Here is a 25,372-nt window from a genome sequence, read left to right as displayed (position 1 = left end):
CCAGGTATCACCAGTGTGGTCCTAGGACAAATTGGTTTTGACCATTTTCTATCCTGCCTCACTCCGCTGGAGAGTCAAATTTCAGAGGTGATAAGATTGAACCAGGTCTGGGGTTGTGGCTCAGTGGTAGAGCGCTTGCCTAGCATATATGAGGTACTGGGTTCAATCCTCAGCACCACAGAAAAATAAAGAAATGAAACAAAGGCATTTCATCCATACAAAAAATTAAAATTAAAAAAAAAAAGATCAATCCAATGTGAGTTATGCACCCAACCTTTAGCAAGGGGAAGCTTTAGCATTTTGACTGATGGTCCCCATGGGCTGTTTCTGGTGCAAAATAAGGATGACTGGGCAGGCCAAAGCAGCCAATGTCCACTTTAAAGAGAGCTCAGTGTAAACGGGGAGACGAGCACATGAAAAGAAGCGATGCTGAATCAGGGTGATTCTTGCCCCTCGGCGCATCCCAAGCTTTTGGCATAGTACCTCCTCTTAGAATCGCTTGGGAGGGTGCCTGACCTTCCAGAACAGGCTTTGTGCAGTTTCAAGACCAGTTCTGTTTCTGATTCATCTTCCCTCTTTTGCCACCATACCTCTATACACTTCCTAGTCCAGTGGCTGGTACGGGCATCCAGGAACTGGTGAAAGACAAAGGAAGAGAAAGAAGAAGCCAGGCAATGCCAGGCTGGTTCTGAGAAAGGAGAGAGCATGTGACCTGGACAGAGGGTGAGCTATCTTGTCCCAGAGAAAGTGGACGAGTGGCCCTTGCCCCATGACATGGATCTCCCCTCCATCCTGAGGCCACTGGACATGTGACTTTCCACCCAGAATCTTCGCAATGACAAAGTGCCTAGAAGACATCGCCGATCTCTTACTTTGGAAGAGACTTTAGAAGGGGAAACTCTTTAGGAAAACAGCAAGAGGAAATGGGCCAAAACTCTCAGCAAAGCCGTGTCTGTGCAATCTGTGCTGGACCAAGAAGGAGAGAATGATTTTCTTTTTTTTTAGGCTGTGCAACTGGAACACAGATGTTTTAGGGCCTTCACACTGAGCCTTCCTCCAAGAGAAGATGAGAATCACACAGTAGCTCAAAAGCAAGCTGTGTGCTCACTTCTGAAAATCATAAAAGGGCATCTAAGGCTCGGCGGTTTTCCTAGAAAGGCGGAAGAGACGAATTTCAGGATTTTGTGAGGTTTTTTTTCATGCAAAGTCTGACTCTGATTCATTTTAAAGAGCTATTGAGGTGCATTGGGTGGCTCTATCCCCCAGATTAAATATTCCATTTCAACCTAAATCAAATTCCTCCCTGACAGCCTCTGTGACCTGTAGAGGTGTCATGACAGCCCCATCATCTCCAAGCTAATGGGGAGCCAGTATGAGAACTCAGGTCTTCCGTTTCCATCCCTGTCCAATTTATTTGTTGCAACAATGCCTAAATGTAATTCTGGTGGCCTACCTTAAAAATACTATGTTATTTTGGGAAATTTTCCCTTTTTTTCTTCTCCCCAATTTATGTGACCCACCATTCAAAAGCACCCTATCAAAATGATAAAGAGAAGAAAAAAAAAAACAAAAAACCCACTCCCTTTGAAACACCTCAGTTGCCAACACTGCTACAGGAGACAAGTTCAAGGTCACCAATCCTGGCCCAAATCAGAGGAAGGAAAAATGGGTCAGGTTGTTTGAAAAATGAATGGCAGTCCAGGCAGGGAAGATAGGTACCCAATAATTGCATGCAGGGAAGAATATCATTAGTTGGACATAACAATGATTTCTAGTTTTTTGTTTGTTTGTTTGTTTGTTGTTTTTTGTTTTTGTTGTTGTTTTTGTTTTTGTTTTTTTAGCCACATCCAGACACTGACACTCAAAATGCTAAAGTGAAACTAGAAGACCCAGTCTGGTCAAATCTGAGAGAAAGTGTGGAAGCGGGGAAGGGAGCAGACTCCCCTAAATCTGCTCTCACCTCCCCAGGCAGCCTTGGCAGGATTTCTGTTGGCGGGACACTATTAAAAAAACTATGAAACAGAAAGGATATTGACCCAAGTGACTTTCTGCATTTTTGTTCCTCTTAATTCAGATGTTCAGTCTTATGGAATCTATTTTATAGAGTTAGCAACCCATATTATCCAAAATACTTATGACTTTATACATGAAATTTGATACAAGGGAAATTGTTTGAAAACCCTAAAAGAAAAAGAAGACATCCAATATCAGTATCCCCCAATGTCATCCTCCATCCCCCCTGCAACACACACAACACACACATAGTCTACGTTAGTGTTTGTTACATACAACTATTTAAATTCTCCCTATGTGAGATCTCCTCCTATTGCTACTACTAGGGGAAGGAAATGATGGATGGTAAGGGGGGATCCCTCTAGCCAGGGAAAAAGGACATCTTCAGAGGGGTGTTGAACCCAAGCAGTAATTCTCATTTTGAAGGACAGGGATAAAAATTATTTTGGAGTAGTCTGAAAAGAATGGGACCCTTCCTTTTAAATGGGACAAGAAATTGCTGGGGACACATTCTGAATCTGCAGGGGTGTGGCAAGGGTCAAACACATTGATTATCGTTGCTATTAACACTAATGTGACCAAATCATTGGTAATAATAAAACTGCTAATTCTATGGAGCTACACTTGATAGCTGGATGTGGAAGAGGTGAAACACAGGCCAGAAAGTCTCACCTCTTACCTCTATATTTTTTTACTGTTTTTCTTCTCTGTTCAAAAGATTTCTGATGAATATCAGTTTTTTGTTGGTCTCCAAAGCATTTCTGGGACATTTTTTCCCCCATGATAGCACTATCAAACCATAATGTTCTAAGTTTCTTCTAATAATCACTTACATTTATCTGCTCCCTCATGGTTTACAAAGCATTCAATGAGCTGGTCTTCACACATTTTCTGTACTATAGTGAGGACAAGATTTCCCTGATTTCACATTAGGGGAGACTGAGGGTCAAGTGGTCAAGTGGTCCTCTAACACAGGTCCTCTAAGAGCCAGTGCCTTCCATAATTAAGGCTTAAGATGGGGCTGGTGCCCAAAGAGATTTATGCATGTACAGTGTTCTCGACTCCCTACTTTGCATCACATAAAGCAGTGTGGCCCCTAAATCCACATCCTCTCTTTCTGATTTCCTACAGGGTAGATGACTAAAAACACTTGACTATTCCAGCTTTCGGAAAAGATGCTAGATTTGAATGAGATAAAATATGGTTGGATGATTTTACATACCTGGGAATACAGCAGAGTTTTGATATTATATGGAGAATACAGTATTAAAATAAGCTAGCCACAAAAATGTATTATAAGACACATAAGCAGCTGAGGGATTTCTAACTCTGAATGAATGCTTATTTTTTGGCTACTCAACTTCACAACTGCCCTAAACAGCATTTATATTTATATTCTGGTTGCCAATGTCAAAAATCACTGACATCAGGGCTGGTGATGTAGATCAGTGGTAGAGAGCTTTCCTCGTGTGGGCCAGGCCCTAGGTTCTCTCCCCAGCACCATCCAAGGTGAAAGAAAAAAAGAAAAGGAGAAAACCTGTATTAATTAACAGTCGACCAGTCTTCTGGCTTGTCTAGGTCCAGGGATCAGATAATGACATCAAGACTCGGTCTATCTATAAAAGCAGTCCTAGAATAAGGAAAGCTTCTCTTGCCTAGAAAGCCTACACACAGCCCTGAATGAACTCTCATTGGCCCAGGTGTGATCATGAGCCCATCCCTGCACCAATCACTGCAACCAAGGAGATAAGGATGCTGATTGGCCAGGCCTTGGCCACATGACCCACCCACTCTGCCTGACCCTAGAGGTATAGTTTGCCCCACACGAATCACTTGGACTGAAAGTAGGAAAAAAGGGTGGTTTACCAAGAAAACTCAGGATTCAGTTGCCAAAGAGAAATGCACAGTCTCTCTGTGCGCTCCTAAAAGTTAAGAAGTGGCCCATAGAGGCCTGGGGGTGAAGCTCAGTGGTAGAGCACTTGCCCAGCATGCACAAGGCCCTGGATTTGATCTCCAACACCACCAAAAAGTGGTATCCATTTAAAGATCATGAAACTGTGTCCCAGCAAAATTATGTGGACTGTCTGGGGTTACACAGCTATAGAAAGTTAATGGGTCTGAAAATCAAATCCAGTCTGTATAATTCCAAAAATATGCTTCCTCTACCACACCAGATGGCCTTCTTGACGTCAGTCAGGAGTCTGGGATTGAGATATCATAATCTTTTGTTCACAACCACCTCACATTACAAATGGTCCTTAGTCCCCAGCAGTTGGGTGCTTCATACCCTCAAAATTTGTCCATCCTCAAATCTTGGCTCAGTCAATCAGCTTCCTCATGAGTACCCTGTCCACCCACCAAGTAGGTGGTACCAGGTCTCACAGTACCATGGGCCTCTCTTGTTATTACTTGCCACTATTAAAATAACACATGTCTGAAAGAATGTGATTAGCATCTGTACTTGACATAAGAACTGGAATCCTGTCTGGTTTTTTGCATCTTTATTTTCCCGCATCAAACTGAATACCTAAGTATTTACTTTTCTAAAATATATGTATGTGAACTTTGGGCAAACTAGTAACCAGAGTCAGTAAAAGCAACAGCAGATTAATTTTCAAAGAATAGTGGAAAAAACAAGGAAAGGGAATTGAGAAAACATGTACTCTATTGTTAGGTTGTATACCCAAGCATTTCAGTCTTATCTAGATGGTAGGAGGAAAGGGAAGGGACAGTCAGAGACAAGAAAGGGCCAATCTTCTTGTCTCACAACTGGACTGTATTTGATAAATACACTTGAAACTCTGAGGCAACCTCAAAGGTTTTGAATAGATCCTGTGTGTTAGAACAGTGAATCTCAAATAGAAGTATACATTAAGAAACATCTGAGATGTAATCCCAGCAGCTCAGGAGGCTGAGACAGGAAGATCTAAGTTCAAAGTCAGCCTCAGCAACTTAGTAAGGCCCTCAGTAACTTAGCAAGACCCTGTTTCAAAGTAAAAAATAAAAAGGACTGAGGATGTGGCTCAGTGTAGTTAAGCACCCTTGGGTTCAATCCCCAGTACAAAAAGAAAAGAAAAGAAATGTGTGAGATAGTGATGAAAAATGTAGCATCTTAAAACCCACCCTGACCTGAATTTGTTTTGCTTTTTATTCATTCATTTGTTCATTTATTTGATGGGGCAACCAAGCATGCTCACGCACTCTACCCTGAGGCAGGACCCAGCCTCCTCACCTGGGAAGCTGATTCAACTGGTCTGACTTAAAGACTACCTATTCGTAACTTTCCCCGACCCCAGGCGCCTAGTAAAGAGCCAAAGGGTTTCCTGTGTATCAGAGGTCCAGCCACCTTTACATTAAACCTTCATGACCATTCCCTCAGAAGTCCCAACAGCCAGCCAGGTGCAGTGGGACACATCTGTAATCCCAATGGCTTAGGAGACTGAGGCAGGAGGACCGCAAGTTTGAGGTCAGCCTCAGCAATTTAGTGAGGCCCTAAGCAACTCAGCTAGACCTTATCTCAAAATTTAAAAAATAATAAAGAGATGTGCTTCCTTGAGAGTCACTGTGGTTTCTGGCTTCAGCAGTGCGTGGACAGAACCTGGTGCTCAATCACACCCCCTCCAGTTGCTCAGAGTCAGCAGCCTTTTGCCACCTCTGCTCAGCACCCTTGAAATAGCCCCTAAGGCGCGTGCTGCCAGCCAGGACCACCTTGCAGGTGTTGCCAGACCTGCCACTGGGACCCAGAGGCCACCGTCAACTTCCAGATCCACCTGGAGCTCTAAGCCTCCTACTCGTCCATGTTGTACTACTCAGACTCTGATGATGTGGCTTTGAAGAACTTTGCCATATATTTCACATGCTGATGGAGCTGCCAAACCAAGGAGGGAACCCACCAGGTGGTCGACTCTGCCTTCGGGATGTCAAGAAACCAGGTTGTGATGCCTGGGAGAGTCGGCTGAATGCAAGGGAATGTGCTTTACCCTTGGAAAGACGTGTCGACCAGTTGCTGCCGGGGCTGCACAAACTGACCACTGACAAAAATGACCCCCACTTTTTGTGACTTCATTGAGATGCCTTACCTGAATGAGCAGGTGACATCCATCAAAGAAAGGGGTTGACCACGTAACCCGCTTGTGCGAGATGGGCGCCCCAGAATCTGGCGTGGCAGGATATCTCTTTGACAAGCTCGTTTTAATCAGCTTTTTTGCTGCTGCGACCCAACAAAACCTCACAAGAACAATCATAAGGAGGAAAAGTTTATTTCGGGGGTTCACAACGGTTTCAGAGGTCTCAGTGCATAGACTGCAGGCTCCATTCCTCCGGGCTCGAGGTGAGGCTGAACATCATGGCGGAAGAGTGTGGTGGAGGGAAGCAGCTCACATGGTGATCAGAAAGCAGAGAAGAGACTCCACTCTCCAGAGACAGATATATACCCAAAGCCACGCCCCAAGCCACGCCCCCAATGCCCACCTCCTCCAGCCACACCCCATCTGCCTCCAGTCACCACTCAGTTAATCCCCACTAGGACTTAACTCGATCTCATACCACCTCATATCTAGACTAACACAAGCACACCCTGGGAGACAGTGATACTGAGCGCTAAGCCTTAGACTGACTTCCCTATAGCCACAGAATAACCTCCCTGGTCATCAAGGCAGTGTATGCCTATTGGTGTTACCTTTACCTTTTCTACAAGCTGTACCAAAACATCCACTTAAGTGCTGTAATTTGTACCATTCCTTCAAATAAAGAAACCTGGATGCATCTTAGAAGTCAGAAAGTCAGCCACCCATGTCCAAGAGGCTGACAGGGAGAGTAAGGGAGCTCCTCCCCCCCAAAATAATAAAAAATAAAAAGGACTGGGGATGTAATTCAGTGGTGGAACACCCCTCAGTGATTCAATCCCCAGTACCAAAAAGATTAAAGAAAGATTACACATGCCTATAATCCCAGCGGCTTGGGAGACTGAGGCAGGAGGATCAAAGCCAGCCTCAGCAAATTAGTGAGGCCCTAAGCAACTCAGTGAGACCCTGTCTTTAAATAAAATGCAAAAACAGGGCTGGGGACGTGTCTCCGTTGTTAAGTGTCCCTGAGTTCAATCCCCCCCACAAAAGAGAAGGTCCTAACACCCCCATCCTTGATTCCATGAGAAGTAATATACAGCTGAAAATCCCAGTGGTGTGTCAAAAGCCTCGTCCTTTAAGCCCTCTCTCTAAGGGGCCCTGTCAGACAGTTTGCTCACCTCTGAGCTCCCTCGCTCTCCCTGTCAGCCTCTTGGACAGGGATGGCTGACTTTCCGACTTCTAAGATGCATTCTAGGCTCTGCCGTGCCACCGGCGCTGTCCTGTTAACCTTTCATCAAAATACAATTTTTAAAACTTGTACTGTGACAGAAAAGTATGCCCTTCACTGGAAATAGCTTCCACTTAGTGGGGTCTTATAGAAGTTTGAAAAGCAGAAGTTCCCAAGTCTTTGTTATGCCCCCCCTTCAAGTACTCTAGAAAGAAAGAAGGTTCCCCCAAACTTGTGACAATTAGAATTAGTCAAAGAACATTCTCCCCTCCTTTATTTCCTAAATTGCCAGATCCTCAGTTTAAAAAAAAAAAAAAAAAGTTTTTAGTAAGCCAACTCATATTTCTAAAGAAATCAAACCCAGTTGGCCAGGCGTGACTTCTCAGCATAGCCAGAAGAGGGCAGCAGCAGATAGCAGGACAAGAAGCCAGCCACGAAAACCAAAGAGGAATCAGCCCAAGCAGTGCAGCAATAGTAAATGCAGGAATTTTGTAATAACATCCTTCTGTTGTGATATTTTTTCTGATCTCAAGTGAATATCAGCACCTCCCTGACTAATCACATTAATGATCTATATCATCTCTCATGTCACCTGATGAAATACCAGGCAAAAATCCCCACTGAACCATCCAGCAGCATCTACAATCACCAGCCTGCCGGTAATCCATCAGTCTGCTCTCCAGAGGACCAGTCACAGGTTGGACTCCCCAGGGACTGTGCTTGGAGTGACATGTAACTTCAGGGGAAACTTCATCGGATTGCCCATACCTCTCTAGAACCAATCGGATGTAATTGGGAATGCCCAATATATGGCAAACTTTGCTCATGGGGTGTAAAGAGAACCAAGAGGCATGACTCCAGGGTCCCTCCCACCTTGAAAGCACTTTTAATCTACTAGGCAAATACACCTGCTGAGCTACACAATATTAGAACATTCATGCAAAACTCAAGCAAACTGCTTACATAAATGCTTATGTTGAGCGTGCAGAAAGCTCCCTACTTCTCAAGAAATAAGAAGATACAGATACAGATCCCTAGGGAACTCGGGGGCTGCGAGGAGGGACAGGTCATGGAGCTGGGCAGGGAGTCCAGTCCTGCGTGCTTTGCATTTTAGGAGCAGGGGATATTGTCGGTCGTTCTGTTTATTACAGAAAATTAATACAGATTCCCTTACGAAACAACTCTTCAGGATCTGACCTTCTATTGCCCATAGGACCCAGCAAAGTCTTGACAATGTCAGGAACCGATTCTGCGAATCATACACAGTATAAGCAAAGTTGAAGGGGAAGGTAAAGTTTTCATCAGGAACCAACAGAGGGCAGCAACGGACAAACCAACCCACCGGAACGGCCTTTTGAGACACCTTTCCTCTTGCACCGTGAACTTTAAGAACCGACAGCCTGGGAGATGCTTATAGTTCTTGAGAGTCATTTAAAAATATTTTTTTTTAATTTTTTTAAATAAAAGACTAACCTCACCATAGAGGAGACTAAAATTGTCCCCAGCTGGGATCAAAGTTCACTTAGAAAATGTCTTTTTGAATAAAGGGGTGACATCTGACATCCGTGGCTGGTAACAGTGCCTGCGAGCTTACCCTCCAGCTGGGGGGTGCTTGTTTTCCCGTGAGCCAGAGGGAGAGACGCCAAGTATCCAGGCTGGGTCTGGATGCACCGTGACATGACCACGGGGTCCTGAAGGTGGGCCCGCAGCCTGGCGCGCCCACCCTGCGCTGGCAGGGATGCTGCCCCCGTTGGTAGAGTGAGTGCTGCCACTTAAGGCACCAGTGACAGCGGCCGTGCCGTCGGGGGCTGGGGATTGCTCCACTGTGACCGGCACCTAGCGATGGAGCGCTCATTGCTTGTGACAGCATGTCACAACCGTGCTTGTCTGAGATGAAGGGAAGACTGTCCAAAGCAGCCCAGAGAGCTCCTCCAGTGAGAGCGCGAGCAGAAAAAGACCCGCAGAGCTCGATGCCGAGGACAGTCCTGCACACATAAAATGCTTTCTAATAAGACGTAAACCAATGTTTTACCTTACGTCTGCAAGCGTGGCAGCCTCAGACAGGGCCATGATCATCTTAGGGAGAAGCTACAGATCACCTCCATCCGACCAGCTTTGCTCCACAAAATGGCAATTACGATAACCAGGTGTGGTGGCCCACACCTGTGATCCCAGCGGCTCAGGAGGCTGAGGCAGGAGGATCGTGAGTTCAAAGCCAGCCTCAGCAAAAGTGAGGCACTAAGTAACTCAGTGAGACCCTGTCTCTAAATAAAATACAAAAGAGGGCTGGGGATGTGGCTCAGTGGTCGAGTGCCCCTGAGTTCAATCCTCGATATCACCCCTCTTCAAAAAACAAAGGCAATTGCATGTATCTTAATTCAGGCATAATTAGAACAGCAATAATGATAACAGTGTACTCTTCTGAAATACTTTCTAAGTGCCAAGAACAGATTCTAAAGCATGTGTGAACCCATTTGATCCTCACCATAAGCCAGTGTAGTAGATGCTAAGATTAGAACCAATCTACAGGTGAGGTTACAGGGGACAAGAGAGGTTAAGGAACTTGCTCAAAATCACCAAAAGGTGGCCAAAGTCGATCTGAGCCTAGCTACTGAGTTCCAGAGCCTCAGGGGAGAGGCTGTGGTCAAATGGGGAGGGTTCCTCTGGGGCAGGTGGGCTTTAAAGGGACAACCTCACAATCTGCTTTTCCTTCCCAGGTTAGTCAGTACACGTTTGCCATGTGCAGTTATCGGGAGAAGAAAGCTGAGCCTCAGGAACTGCTACAACTGGATGGCTACACTGTGGATTACACCGACCCCCAGCCAGGTACCTGCCCACCCTCAGGGCCATGAAACCACACACTTGCTCTTCTTAAATCAACATTTGCCAGGCACTTACTCCTTGGTGGGCACAAATCCAGTTTATAGAGGGTTTCACAGGTGACCCTGGTGGCTTCAGTCCTCACTTTAGAGTTCACATCCTGGTAGATCAAATGCCATCCCCAGCTAGGACATTGTTTTCTTTTGTTTTTGTTTTTTGGGTACCAGGGATTCAACTCAGGGCACTCAACCACTGAGCCGCATTCCACCCCCCCTTTTTTTTTTGTATTTTATTTAGAGACAGGGTCGGTCTCACTGAGTTGCTTAGGTCCTCACTAAGTTGCTGAGGCTGGCTTTGAACTCACGATCCTCCTGCCTCAACCTCCTGAGCAACTGGGATGACAGGCTTGCATCACCACACCCAGCTAGGATGTTGGGTTTTACCCTAGGGATTCTGTGGTTGAAAACCCAAAAGAAAACAGAGGCATTTGTATGTTCTGTCCCTGTAACTCTATCAAATATAGACTATGCCATTCTATGCTAAAAAGTATTCCTGAGAAAGAAGTTCTACATGAGAACCACAAACTGCACTCGTGTGTATGTTGGTGTGTGTTGATTTTCACAGATAGTATGTCTTTGTGACCCAGAGAACCTGCCCCCCATACATCCACATAGCCCCAACTAGAATTCAGGTAACCATTCAGGTTAGCAAATAGGAAGAAAAACCTCCCTAAAGGTCTGTTTTCCTAAGACACCAATCGATAATCACAGACACGGATGCTCCCAAGCCTCACATAATTAAGAGAGCCATAGAAATGGTAGGCTTTCTTGTAAGTTCTACATTGCACAAGTTCTATATCCTGCCCCCTCACACCTCTCCCCCTACCCATTTTAACTTTTTCTCAGAAAAAAAAAAAAAAAATGAATAGAAATCAGCCTCAAAGAACCTTCAAAATGGGGGGGGGGGGTGCGAAATCATTTCAGCATATTAATGAACAACAAGCACCAACAGGCCTCTCCCAGAGTTTATTTTTATGCCAAATCTGCACAAGCATTTCCAACCATACTGCATTATTTGGCCCAAAACCTTTTTTTCTACTCCCATATTGCTCTTCCACATGCAATGAAATACACATAAAAGAAAAAATAGAGTTTGTAAGAACATGGGGGTGTTAACCTGAAAAGGTGTGGATGGGAAGGCCTGGCCCCGCCCACTTCGAGACCTGAGCTCCAATTGGCCATGGACTTGGACCCGCCCAACCCCTTTGGACTTCCATTGGTCACTTGCCTCCGGCCAGAGCCTGGAGCAGAGCTGACCACATAAGCAGTGAATTAAAAGTTCTGCATGGAAAGACTTCATAACCAACGTGATCTAGAGTTGGAAAGGGAACAATTTCACGCAGCCTGCCATTGAAGGGACGGGGTCCTAGGTTAAGAAATCACCCATCCGGGCGTTCCCTGATGATTTGGGTTCTTCTTCAGTCATTGGGTTCTCTTCAGGGATTGGGTGGTTTCTCAGACCCGCAGCTTCAAGCAGGAAGCTAAAGGGTCAGTATGAGAAAGAAAACCAAAACCGTCCAATGACAGTAATTCCTTTTAATTCCTTTAATTCTTTTCCTCTATTTCTTGAGTCCTAACTACAATCCCACAGAGTGGATGGGCCCTGGATCACTACTCCATGTTGCTGCTGAAAAGAGCTAAGATTCTGAGAACTCAAAGACCTCTTGATGACAGAGCTTGAACTTGGGGTCCAACCCATGTCACCCCATGGCACTTTCTATGTGCAAAGCCCTAGGTGTTATTTATCAGACGAAAGCGAACTTGTCCTCCTTCGGGGGCGGGGCGGGGCAGGCAGAGCAGGGAGAAAGCTGTTCTGTGGACATGGAGGAAGAAGAATTGTGCGAGTGTATTTTTAAAGCTTCTTTTATTTTTTCTTAACATTATCCCATGAGATATAGTTTATAAATTCCTTTACGAAAGTGGAAAGTAAATTGATTATGTTCCTGAGGATAATAAGCAGCCTCTTCTCCCTGCCTCTCCCTGTGCCAAGTCCTATTTATTCCCCAAGTACTGTATTTCACCGCCTTACCGTCGCCACCGCATTAACGCATATTCACGAGTATTCCATATATCCTCATCTGCAGCAAAGTTAAATAATAAATGATTTTTTTTTAAAGTAACACCAGAACAATTTTAAAAGAAAGCTTCACAGAACGGTCTCACCCCATTATTTTTTTATAATCCTGGGAATTGAACCCAGGGGTGCTTTACCACTGAGTCACATCCCCAGCCCATTTTTGCTTTTTGTTTTGCAAAAGGGTCTAACAAAGTTGGTTAGGGCCTTGCTGAGTTGCTGAGGCTGACCTCAAACTTGCAATCGTCCTGCCCCAGCCTCCTGAGTCGCTGAGATTACAGGCATGCACCACCACTCATGACTTGCACCCCAGTTTGCAAAACAAAAATGGCATAAATTTTGCAATGATCATGCAGGGAAATACAATACTGTCTGATAGAAAATGGAGATTGTAATATCCCCAACTGTTATTTTTTTAAAAATTTAAATCAGAATTTTTATTATTATTATTATTATTATTATTATTATTATTAGGCAGTGCTAGGGATTGAACCCAGTGCCTTGTGCATGCTAGGCAAGTCCTCCATCACTGAGCTGCATCCTCAGCCCCTTAATCAAGAATTTCTTATAAAGTACTATCAGGCACAGTGGCGCCTGCCTGTAATCCCTGCAGCTCAGGAGGCCCAGGCAGGAGGATCACAAGTTCAAAGCCAGCCTCAGTAACTTAGTGAGGCCCTAAGCAACTCAGGAAGACCCTATCTCTAGATAAACTACAAAAAAGGGCTGTGAATGTGGCTCAGTAGTTAAGTACCCTGGGTTCAACTCCTGGTACCAAAAGAAAAAAAAAAAATTCTGCTAAATAAATGAGTGCTGTTAAATGAGTGTAGGTGAGTTTCACTGAGAAGTTCCTCCTTTTAAACTAAAAATGAAAATGCTTTACCTTTCCCTGAGCATAATTTGAAGAGCACATAACAATTGCTCACTTCCCCAAGCTCTTTAGTCATCAAATGTAAAGATATTCACTTAGAATAAATAATTCCATGGCACAGTACATTAGAGAACTAAAATAATCTTAGACAACTCATAGAGACGCCGTTCACTACTATCAATAGACTACAATGAAAATTTATTTAATGCAAGTTATTGGGAAGGAGCTCCCCTGACCCCCAAGGAGCTGGCCAACATTCCCTCCCTGGCTGCCTCCCTCCATTCCCAGCTGTGTCTCTTGGGTCCTGTCCAGTCAGCATCTGTGGGACTGTGCTCCGCATTCTCCATGGAGAAGTCATGAAATGTTCCACATCATCATTTATGGTGTCAGTGCCCAGGAATCGTCGTCACTTTGACTGATCCTCCATCCACTGTGGCACATCCTCTTGTTCCCTTGGCGTTCTCCACTCTTGGTTCTCATTCAACCCTGTTGCTCTTTTCTCTCCTTGCTGGTTCCATTGGTATGTCCTTGGTGTCTTAGAGCTCAGCAGTTACTTCCATCAGCTCTGCAGCCAAATAGTCAGGGTTAGAAGCCCAGCTCTGCTGCTTCCAGGCTAACTTTGGGTTCACAGGGTAATTATCACCTTCTGCATGACTCACTTTTCTCATCTGTAAAATGGGAACACCAGTACTACTTACATCTTAGGGTTGTTTGGAGAATTTAAATTTTTTTCTTTTTCCTTTTTTTTTTGGTACCAGGGATTGAACCCAGGGGTGCTTAACCACTCAGTCACATCCCCAACCCTTTTTTATATTTTATTTAGAAACGGGGTCTCACTGAGTTGCTTAGGGTCTCACTAAGTGGCTGAAGCTGGCTTTGAACTTGCGATCCTCCTGCCTCAGCCTCCCGAGCTGCTGGGATCACAAGCATGCGCCACCACACCTGGCTAGAGAATTAAATTAAAATCTGAAAATTTAGCAGTTTTCTTTATCTCTGAGTGACAAGCATCATGGAGAGGGCTCTCTACTTCCCAAGGTGACCCTGATTGTCTTTCTGACAGTAGCATCAGGAACACTGTTTCCATCCCCAGCAACAGGCCCTGGGGAAGGGAAAAGGCACTCTTCCAATGAAATCTAGCCTGACATTTCCTGACTGCAGCAAGGTAGCTTATCCTGAGACCACACTACAGTCTGCTGACCCACTCTTCCTTTTAAATATTTGGTATTAATTTTTCCGGGCTGACAGTACCCCTCAAAACACTCCTTCCTCCCTCACTTCAAGAATCTTCCTTCTCATTATACCATCCATTAAGTTCATTGGGTTTCCCCAGCTTGTTAACTATGTACCATCCTCCCCAAATTATACATGTTTATACCCTTCATAAGAAATTAGGCAAGCCTGGAGTGGTGGCACACATCTGTAATCCCAGCAACTCAGGAGACTGAGGCAGAAGAATAGCAAGTTCAAGGCCGGCTTTGGCAACTTAGCGAGACCCTAAGCAACTCAGTGAGACCCTGTCTCTAAATAAAAAATAAAAAGGGCTGGGGAGGTGGCTCAGTGGTTAAGTGCCTCTGGGTTCAATCCCCCGCAAAAAAGAAATTAAGCAAAATATCCTTCATAATCTTAACCATCAAAATCCTTTTATTAAAATTTGATATTGTATCACTAGACTCCCCATATAAAGAAACAGCTGTAGTAAACAATGTCCCCAATCCCTGGTCATTCTAAGTGAGAAATTTGTGGAATTAAGATTGGCAGCACAAGGGAGGTCATAATATCACCAGAAATCTTTTCCAATGCCAATGTCAGACAGTACTGGACCCCACTAGGAATTTGAAGATGCCAGTCACTCATTCAGACTCCTTTGAACTTTTAAGAAATAATCGGGGTGATGAGGAGAAACCTGATGAAGTTTTATTCTGGCTAGAAAATACCAACAGACCTAAAATACACGCAGGGTTCTGGAAAGAGATGCTTCCACCTACCTCTCTAAATTTCAACCTTGAAGACCAACTATAGAAAAAGATGGGTTTAAGGCATATAATATGCATTCAGTGCATATTTGTTGAGCACCTACTGTGTGCCATGTGCTCTTCTACTTACCAAGGATACAGAAAACACTCCCGTCCTCATGAAGCAAACTAAGTTATGCAATTTGCTAGAAGGTGCTAAGAACAAGAGGAAAAACTTAAGCAAGATAAAGAGAAATGGTAATGAGAGGTAGAGGCCAGAGAAGGACTTGTCAAGAATGTGAATTTAAGCAAAAAAACTCTAGGGAAATGAGGGTGGGAATCATTTTTTATAATACTTTTTTAGTTGTCAATGGACCTTTATTTGTCTATATGTGGTGCTGAGATTCAAACCCAGTGCCTCACACATGCTAGGCAAGCACTCTACCACTGAACCACAACCCCATCCCTGAGAATCATTCTGATATTGAGGAAAAGAATACTCTAGACTCAGAAGATAGCAGATGCAAAGGCCCTGAGGTGAGAACATGCCTGGGTATTCCAGAAACAGCAAGAGATCATTGGTTTTGCAATGAATTGAGAATAGAGATGCACAAGACAGGGGTGGGAGTAGAAAGTACTAGAAGAGGAGTCTAGAGGTGGTGCAGATCAATGTAGGTGGCAGGCCATGTCAGAAACTAGGCTTTTGTCTCAGTGGAATGTGGAAACTGGCATGTTTTGAGCAGAGGAATAACATGATCCAATTCTCATACTAAATCTGCGAATGGTTGGCTGCCATATTGAGAATCAACCATCCAGAGGGAGACTGGAATCAGACAGATCTGATAGGAAGTCATTAAAATAATCCTTAGGAGAGGTTCATAGTGAAATTCAGCACTGGAGGTGGAAGAAGCCACTTTCTGGTAATGTCTTGAAGGTAGAAGCATGAGAACATCAATACCCCTTGGTAGAAACCAGAGAGAAAATGAAGAGTGACTCCTGGGTTGTAGACTTGAACATCTGGAGAGGTAAGCCCCATTCGCTCAGATGGAGAGGAGGTTAAGGAGAAAGACGAGGAGTTCGATGTTGGATAAGACGGGTTTGGGATGGCTATCAGATGCCTACATGGAGAAGTCAAGAAAGCCACTACCACTTGAGTGTGGAGTTTGAGGGAAGGGTTCCAGGTTCAGGAAGAAATATGAGGACCCTCAGCGTACTCATGGCACCAAAAGTTTAGATAACATCATGAGAATGCTGTAGATAAAGAGGAGAAAGGATGCAAGGACAGAACTTCAGGATGCTCCCACTTTTGAAGGTCAGGATGAGAAGGAGCAAGGTAAGCAAGACAGAAGCAGCAGTCAGGAATAAGAGGAAAATCAATTTTCCTGGCAGTCAAGTAAAGAGAGTGTTTAAAAGAGAAGGAAGTAACAATTCACAATAGCTAAGCCCTGGAACCAACCTTGGTGCCCTTCCACAGATGAATGAATAAAGAAAATGTGGTCTATATACACAAGGGAATATTACTCAACCATAAAGATGAGTGGAATTATGGCATTTGCAGGTAGATGGATGGAACTGGAGAATATCACGCTAAGTGAAATAAGCCAATCCCAAAAAACCAAAGGCCAAATGTTTTCTCTAATAAGCAGATGCTAGCTCACAATAAACTGGGGAGGCTGGGGAGAACAGAAGTTCATTGGATTAGACAAAGGGGAATGAAGGGAAGGGAGTGGATAGGACTAGAAAAGACAGTGGAATGAATGGGACGTCACTTTCTATGTTTATAAATGAATACATGACCAGTGAAACTCCACACCATGTCCAACCACAAGAATGGGATCCTAATGAGAATAAGTTATACTCCAAAATGCACCCTACCAACGTGTAAACCTAAGAAGAACAAAATTTTTAAAAAGAGAAGGGTGAGAGTGTAAAATGCCACTCATCAGGTAACAGAACGATATTAGATCTTTGACAGTCAGACTCAGGGATGTGCAGGTCATTGGTGGCCTTGAAAAGAAAATTACAGTCAAGCAGCAGCCTAGTTGGAGGAACTTGAAGCCCCAACAGGAGGAGAGAGACCCCCTCGCCGCCCTAAGTGTGGTCTTCAGACCAGCACATCTGCATCCTCTGGAGCTCGTTAGCAATGCAGAATCCCAGGCTCATTCCAGAACCTACCAAGTCAGAAGCATCCTGTTAAGAAAATGCCCAGGGCATTCTAACGTGTACCAGAATTTGAGAAGCCTGGATAGAGATGCCCCTTTCCTCTTCGTTGTAAAGAAACTAAGACAGTCGCCGAAGGGAGAACAAGGGTCAAGACAGGTGTTGGTGGTGATGGTTTATTTGTTTTTCAATCTGAGGGGAAAATAGTATGACAGATGTTTGGCCACGCTGCAGGCAGCCTGCTGCTTGACAGTCCTGTCCCCAGCAAGACTAAGGAAGGGACACGAGCCAGGCTCTGTAACACCATGGTCCCACTCAGTGGCCAAGTGGTTCCCAGACTCCCCATCACAGAGTCAGATAAATCGCTCCTCCCCTCCTCTGGCCCAAGGAAAAGCGGCAGAAGCTGCTTCCTGAGGGCTGAGTCCTGCCGAGAACATCTCAGCTCCGCTTACAAGTTGTATTTCCCTCCTCTTCCAGGTTTGGAAGGTGGCCGAGCCTTCTTCAATGCAGTCAAAGAAGGAGACACGGTGATATTTGCAAGTGATGATGAGCAGGATCGCATCCTGTGGGTCCAGGCTATGTACCGGGCCACTGGACAGTCACACAAACCTGTGCCCCCAACCCAAGTCCAGAAGCTCAACGCCAAGGGTGGGAACGTACCTCAGCTGGATGCCCCCATCTCGCAATTCTGTAAGTAAATATGCCATTTCTTAAAAACATAGCTCTGTACAGGAAAGTGAATCTTCCAAAGTGGAATGCAAACAGAAAAAAACTAGTTGCTTTTATATTTAGGATTCATGAAAAAAAATTATGTTTACTGAAAGCGTATAGGTGGATTCAGGGCAAAAGTTGGGAGAAAATGTTAGTCGAAAATAATTTTAAAGTGCAATACTTGACCTTCTCCACCAAGGACTGAGCAAAGCAAAGTCTATTTCCTGTGTATTTTTATCTCTTTGTTGTGGTGAGAGTTTGGAATTTGCAAACAGGTATTTGTTCACGTTCTTCTTCAAATAGAGTAGATTATGTATGTCCTTGCTTCATTTCTTCCCATTAAAAGCAATTCAAAAATAGGGGTGATTTGAAATAAACTTAAATCTGCAATTTAGAACCATTTAAAAATAAATGATGACATTTTCACATGCAGTGGGAAGACAGAAAAAAAAACAAGCCATGGTACCTAAAATCCCATTCTGAGCTAAAATATCAGAGACTCACAAATGAAACCATCTCCTTAAACAGCCCCTGTTCAAGTTCCAGTGTGGTCTCCTCTTACCTCTGTCCATGTTTACCTGCTTCCCCTTCGCCCCTCCCTTTTGCTACATGAACCCCCAACACTTCTGATACACAGGGGAAGGTGAAAGCCAGCCTAGGCTTGGAGATATTTATTAAAACTAAAATGGAGACAGAAAGCATGCAATCAAGTTATTCCTTTCGGTCATAAATGTTGACCCCACAATGTGCCCTACCCTGAATATCAAGTCGAGTAGGGCACAAGTCCTTTATAGAGGTGGCCATGGTGACTCCCTATGCTAGCATGGAGCCTAGCCACTCAGTCAGGTTCACTGAACAACCATCTAGAGATGAGACACGAGCGAGAAAGACGCACGAGCTCCCTGCATGAGCATCCACATCCCAGTGGGTACCAAACCAGTCCACCAATAAGTAAGGAGGTTCCAGACATTGATAAATACCATGGAGAAGGTCCTGTCTTGGTGACTGATGGGAAACGGGACATTAGACCAGCAGACGACCAAGAAAATCTTCTCTGAGTCCAAGTCCCATTTCTAGGGTGTGGGCCCCACAAATCCCTGAGAATCAAGAATTGCAACAGAAAGAAAAGCAGGTGCCAAGACTCCCAAAGCAGATACGTCCCCTTCAGCAGTCCTTTCTGTCTTTCCCCTGTCGGTCTTAAGCAAAAATGGAGATGGATGGAATAATCTTGCAGCTCTGATGAGTGTAAATAGAGGTAAATTCTCTTTTTCATGAATTCCACTTCCGTGTCCATTTTTGCCAGACAGGACTCTGTTCTTGCCATAAAATTGAGAAATAGACACCTACCTCTTTTTGAATGGCAAACTCTGCCCATCAGGTGTTCCCAGGAAGTCCTGTTCAGTATTAGTTGTTTCTTAAAAGAAGATGCATTTCCAGGGTGGAACCAGATAATCCCAACAGTGTTCCACACAGAAGGTCACGAAAGAGTAAGAAAGACACGGAGGTGGGATGGGGGAGACAAGGGTGGCCCTCCTGCCCTCCTGCCATGACCACTGCCAAGCTCCCGCTCTCTTCCTATTTTCTCTGATATCTTCTGGCACCTGGGTTTATTGATAATACTAAAGAGAGCAACAACAGTCGTTGGTTGAGTTGAAGCATACCCGATGTTCGTTTAATTTTTCTAAACAAAAAGCAACTGTGTGCTCCTCAATGCTGCCTGATAGGCTCATTTTTAATACATTTGGGAAGAACACCTCCTGTCCTATCCACCTGAAATGGAATCATCCTTGTATGAGAAAAAAAAAAAAACATTGTAATTATAATCACCATCCAGAGCAACCTCATAAAACATACATCTCGGAATATTTGGAAAATACGGGTCTTATTTCCAAATAATCTCCAGTTCTTCAGAGATCATTTCACTTTGTATTCAGTGTGTCCGTCCTCTCATCTGCCCAGTTTAGGAAACTCATCTCTGTTAATGCCACATAGTTTGTGGTTGGCCCCACTCTTTCCCTGGCATAGGAAAGATGAAGGGCATTCAGAAGGAAAATTGAATGGCGGAGGCCCGGAGGCCTAACTCAGTGGTAGAGCCCATGCTTAGCACGGATAAGGCTCTGGGTTCAATTGCTGACAACCCCCACCACACACCACAAAAAAAAAAAAAAAGGACTGGTGACAATAGCTTCTGCAAAAGAGTGACTTCTCAGGGAAACACACAGGGGCTCTTGACTGAGATTTCTGCCTGTGAATAGGATTGACTTGGTTATGAAACTGAGGTGCTAGCTGTTTGGTTATTGAATATGCACAGCAGGATCCACATCACTACCCTGTTTGAAAATAGGGAAGTTTTAGTAAAGGCACATCTAGCAATATCCTAAAGATTCGATTTTAGAGGGGTAAATAATATCATCCCTTGAGAGTACCTTGAAAGATGCAGGGGAAGTCAGATCCATTGAGAGATGGAGGGGAAGGTCAGATCCATTGAGAGATGGAGGGGAAGGTCAGACATCTGGGATTTATCAGAACCTGGTTGTAGGGTCACTTGCTTCTCAAATGACTCCCTAAACTCTGCCCAGGAAATGAAGTTCTCCAAAGAGCATGAGGCCCCACCCCACGTCCCTGGTCTACAGGAACAAGGCCACCACATTCAGCCACATGAACGGTGTCCTCTCAGAGATGCCCTTCTCATAGACAAAACTGTGAATGGCACCCATTGAGTTGAGCGGTGCCCGATCTGGGTACCCATACACAGAGGCCTTGTAATAAATGGCAACACTTACCTTGAACTTCAATCCAGTGACATTGATCTCAATAGCCCCACGACTACTCTCTTACCCCTGAAACAGAACCTGGACACTGCTTCAAATTCTGCCTATTGGTAGTTTATTACTTAATACAATTTCAACTAGAGTACCAGCAAGTCTGGCTCCTGTTCCCATAACTCAGAAACCAGCAGGGTAGTTCACAATTATTTCATAGCTGCTTTTATTTGTTACATTCAAAGCATAACCATCAAACATATCAAGCTTTCTCCATGGGGAACTCAGTCAGACCCAATGTCAATTCATATACTCCAGGCAACCAGTGCATCCTGATTTGCCCAGGTCTGCCCTGCTGTTTAGCACAGAAAGTCCTATATCCCAAGAAGCCCCCAGACCTGGGCAAACTTGGATGTGTTGGTCACTGGAACAACAAAGCATAAAAAATTAAAAAACACAATCATCACATAGTTCTAAGTAGTACTGATCCTTCATTTACATTTGGTTGACTTGTTTAAGTTATATCACGAAAATTAAGTTGATCACAGATTCTCAAGGTAGCAAACAGAGTGAAAAAAAAGAAAAATCAAGTATTGCATTTTAAAAAAAAGTTTCCTTGACTTCCAGAAGGTAAGGGTCGTTGTTAAACATTTACACACATCTCATTTAATCCTGTTTCTGAATATTTGTTCAAAGGACTTGCCATTCTTGCTAGTGAATAATTTTTAACAACTTTTCAATGACTTAACTTGGTGATCGCTTTATTAGCATCTATTCTGGAAAAGGAAGCTATATAGAAATGTTTTGAGGGCTAGAAAGAAGAAAAAAAAAAAACCACTCCAATCTTGTCATATCACTATCTGTTCACCAGAGAAACTTGAAAATGGGACATTTTCTAGCTGGGGAAACTTGGAAGTAATTGTGAGTTTATCTGGGTTTCTCTAAAATTCAGTTCAACGGACTTCTTGTTGCAGTTTGTATATTTTATGATTTCAAAATGAAAAGACATGTCTAAGAAAGAGTGGAGTGGAGTGTTGATATGAAATTATAAAAGACAAAACAAAACAAAAATAGATCCTGCTATTCATTAAGTCTGTGTGTGACTCTACAAAGATTCTGGGAGGGTTCCATCAACCTTTAACACTTTTTTGTTCTTTTGTGGTTTTTTTGTGTCTGTTGTTGATTTATTTTTTTTCCTTTTTAGTTAAAATTTTAAAAAAAAATTAAGTTGGTATCTAGTTACCCAACTTTTTAAAATAAATACTTGCAATTCTCTAGTTCTTAAGGCCAATGATGCTCCCATGGGAAATATCCAGATCAAAAATCCCATGATGCCATCACTCCTTACGCCAGGTGGCCACTCATCAAAGACACCCGTTATGTGTCAGGGGCACAGTGAAAATCAGAACCCCAGTTCTCATTTGGAGCCGGGTGGGCGGGAGGGGGTACTTTAAGCTTTGACATTGGGTCAATGATTATTTGATATGTGACTTGCCATGAGTTACTGTAATGTCTGTTTCTCAGCCAATAAATGTTAACTACATCCGGGATCCCCAAAGATGCTGGTTTCTACAAGTAGTTTGGTTTTTTTGGCCAACCCTTGAATAGTCTTTGAAGGTTATAGGGGTTTGGGGGAGGTCAATTTCATTTTCGTTTTTGTTTTGTTGAAGTTTTCCTGTTCAATCTTTGCTCAAACCCAAGAACGTTAGCTGCTAGGTTAGAACTCCTGTCTGCTTTCCTGAGCCTTGTTGCTAGTCTTTATGTTATTCTGGTTTGTTCCTTCTTACCCTGCTAACTTCTAGCTGGACTAAAGGGTAAGTGCTCGTCTGTAGCTAGCACAGCTCAGATAATCCGACTAGATTATCTGACACCTGCAATGTGCTTCTCCCCCTCTCCTCTTCAATCTTCCTCATGTCTAGACCTCCTAGTCAAATTTTCATGTTATTTTCCTGACCTTAGGTTTGAAATGTAAGCTTCCATACTGAAACTGGATGCATGTGACGTGTGCATAATTGCCTCCTCTCCTGGCTTTCATATTGGCATCAAGTGATCCTCTGGGTAAAGCCAACCATGAGCATCTCCTAATTCTTTGTCATTCCAAGAATATTAATTGACATCACAATTAAATGGCAAATAAGGCCTTTGCTTCATGGAATTCACAGCTACCTGACTGCTTAATGCCTGAAAACAGATCATTTTGCACTCGGAGAATGTGTTCTTGTTGTTGTTGTTCCTGTCCAGTTCTAAAAATGAGAATGGTCAGCGCCCCCAGGGTGTGGTAACTATGGAAACCCTAACCATAGAAAGGTAGAGTAGGAGAACTGAAGACCTTAAGGGAGCAAGACTTTTTTAAAAATGAAAAATCCGATTAATCTAGTAAACTCAAAAATGCAAAACGCAATTCATCGAGTCAAATTTTAAAATGTTAAATCTCAAAAACGAAAAATGCAATTCGTAAAGTCAGTTTTGAATTTTAAAAATACGAAATAGAATTCCTAAAAGGAAAAGCATCATTTGAACACTAAAGAATTTATTTCACCTGGCTAAAGGCTTGATTTTGAAAGGAAGAACTGTAATAAGTAGGAGGGCCACACACAAAAACAGCAAATTAAGTATGCAGTGAAGCATGTTTCTTAGTCACAATTGCTTTGGATTTACAGTCTCACAGTGCCAGAGAGGGTTTTGACCTCTGGTCTCAAAACGTCATCCTGCTCCTCCCCCAAGAACAATGACAACAATAACTTTTTCAAGGTCATTTGTATGACCTTGAAACTTCATCTCTAAGAGGATAAAAAAAGATACCTTAAAACTTTAGAAAAATCTTTCTCTTCGCTCTTTAAAAAGAGCGTATAATTCCTTCATGCATATAGGAAAAAAACTATCCACCAAAAAGGTGTTGACTGAAGACTTGACATTAGAGGAAACTAGAAAAATTGGTCAAGAGAGCAGGCAAATATGTATTTGAATATTCTGAATGCTGACTTAGAAGAAGTAGGTCATATCATTCCTCCTGACCATTCGATAAAAGTCCTTTGTTCTAATTCTTTTGGTTTCTTTGATTTGCTTTATCTCCCTTTCTTTTTCTTTTTTTTTTTTTTCTTTTATTTTGCATAAATGTACCCCTGGCTAGCAGACAGACTTTTTTCACCACGCCAAGCGGATACTTAATTTCACTTTACTTTCTTTTGAATGTCTGATGAGGCATTTTTTTAAAAGCTTACCATAGAATGTGAACTTAGTGGGAATTTAGGAGTTTTGCTATTTTTTTTTTAAGAATGAAAGGATGGATGAATAGATGACTGAATGAATTCTGTTCTGAGAATTTGCACAATGCATTGCTATCCTCGTAGATTTTCAAATAGTTGTTTGCCTTCATTCCTTTCTATAATTTATCTTTTGAGATTTTTGCTGTATCTTCTTGTATTGTCAACTTGCAGTTGCTATGTTGCAGAAAAGCAATAAAGAATTAATTCAATATTAACTTAATTTGCATGGCCCAAAACCACACTGTAAATCACATTTCTTCTCAGTGTTAAAGTAAATGACTTTTTAAAAGGATAGTCTCCTACAATCAGGTCCAAAATTTTTCAAACATCATGATATGATCTAAATAGACCATATTAAATGAAGGTTCGTTTCTTTGTTAACTACTTCAGACCCATTGAATGTGCAATTCATTAATCAGTGGAGCATTTTCAAGTCATAGAGTGATTTACAGTATGATCCGTTACTAATTAGTCAAGTTAAAAAAATTACTTTTGTTCATGTTGTAAAGAGCATAAAGATGGTTTGCAAATGTAATAATTACAGCAGGGAAATTACTTGAAAAAGTAACAATTATAGCCGGGGTGGGGGGAAAAATACAAATCACTAATTTATTTGTGTTGAGATCACTAACAAAATCTCTGTTACAATTTTTACTCCAAGAGACTGTCTTACAATGAATTCTAAAAATTAGCATTGAAAGAAACATCACATGTTTATCCCCTGGGTTGTATTCCCATGGTAGTTTTAAAATTGAGAATTCTGCAAAATGCAATGTGGCCCTTGGTAGCTTCCAAAAAAGCCATCCCTTCTCAGCCATTCATGTTAGCTTGGTTTTATCAGAAAGTCTGCAAAAAAACGAAGTTGTTTCTCAATTAAGTGGTCCACCTCGTGCCTCACTCGGGGCAGTGGACATGGAAGGGCCAGTCTTCCGTTTGCTGTGCAGAGCTCAGGCAGGGCACAACATCCCCTGATTACTTGACTCTGCCAAGGAAAACTCTTCTAGAAAAATCTGTAAACAGCCAGCTGCCATCAATCATTGTCATTTCTTTATTTCATGTCTTCTGATGAAGCTGACTACTGTCATTGTTCGTTATTGTCCAAACCATACATTCACTCTTGTACTGTCAAGCAGATATGACAAGCACACATTTTTTCATATAAGAAAGATACAAAGTCACCTTTTAATTTGCAGTTTGGGTTCACAGATGACTTTAAAGTTACATTAGTTATTCTCTTGCCTCTAGCATCTATCTGGAGTAGCAATAGCCCTAACCGTGCTCTAAATTGCGATGATAAAACAGCTACTTCTAGCTAACTATGGAAGGGATTCATTCACAAGATAACAGAGTTCCTTTCAGACAGTTTGCTAACAGTATAGTTATAATTGTTTTCAA

General features: G+C 43.0%; 1 protein-coding gene across 18 annotated transcripts in view; it reads left to right on the top strand.

Moving 5' to 3' along the window:
• Positions 1-25,372, top strand: part of Cadps (calcium dependent secretion activator) — a 488,152-nt gene that overhangs the window by 306,133 nt on the left and 156,647 nt on the right. For 12 of the 18 annotated variants that reach the window (XM_047531269.1, XM_047531268.1, XM_047531253.1 and 9 more), the window contains exons 10-12: positions 10,023-10,131; positions 17,716-17,928; positions 22,514-22,525. In XM_047531269.1, coding sequence (XP_047387225.1) covers positions 10,023-10,131; positions 17,716-17,928; positions 22,514-22,525 — 334 coding nt within the window. The remainder of the gene's footprint in view (positions 1-10,022; positions 10,132-17,715; positions 17,929-22,513; positions 22,526-25,372) is intronic. The other 6 variants (XM_047531270.1, XM_047531267.1, XM_047531264.1 and 3 more) reach the window with 1 other exon arrangement.

The sequence above is a fragment of the Sciurus carolinensis genome, chromosome 17, assembly GCF_902686445.1.
Source record: "Sciurus carolinensis chromosome 17, mSciCar1.2, whole genome shotgun sequence".
In the NCBI taxonomy this organism is placed as follows: domain Eukaryota; kingdom Metazoa; phylum Chordata; class Mammalia; order Rodentia; family Sciuridae; genus Sciurus; species Sciurus carolinensis.
This window is presented reverse-complemented; position numbering and strand designations above follow the sequence as displayed.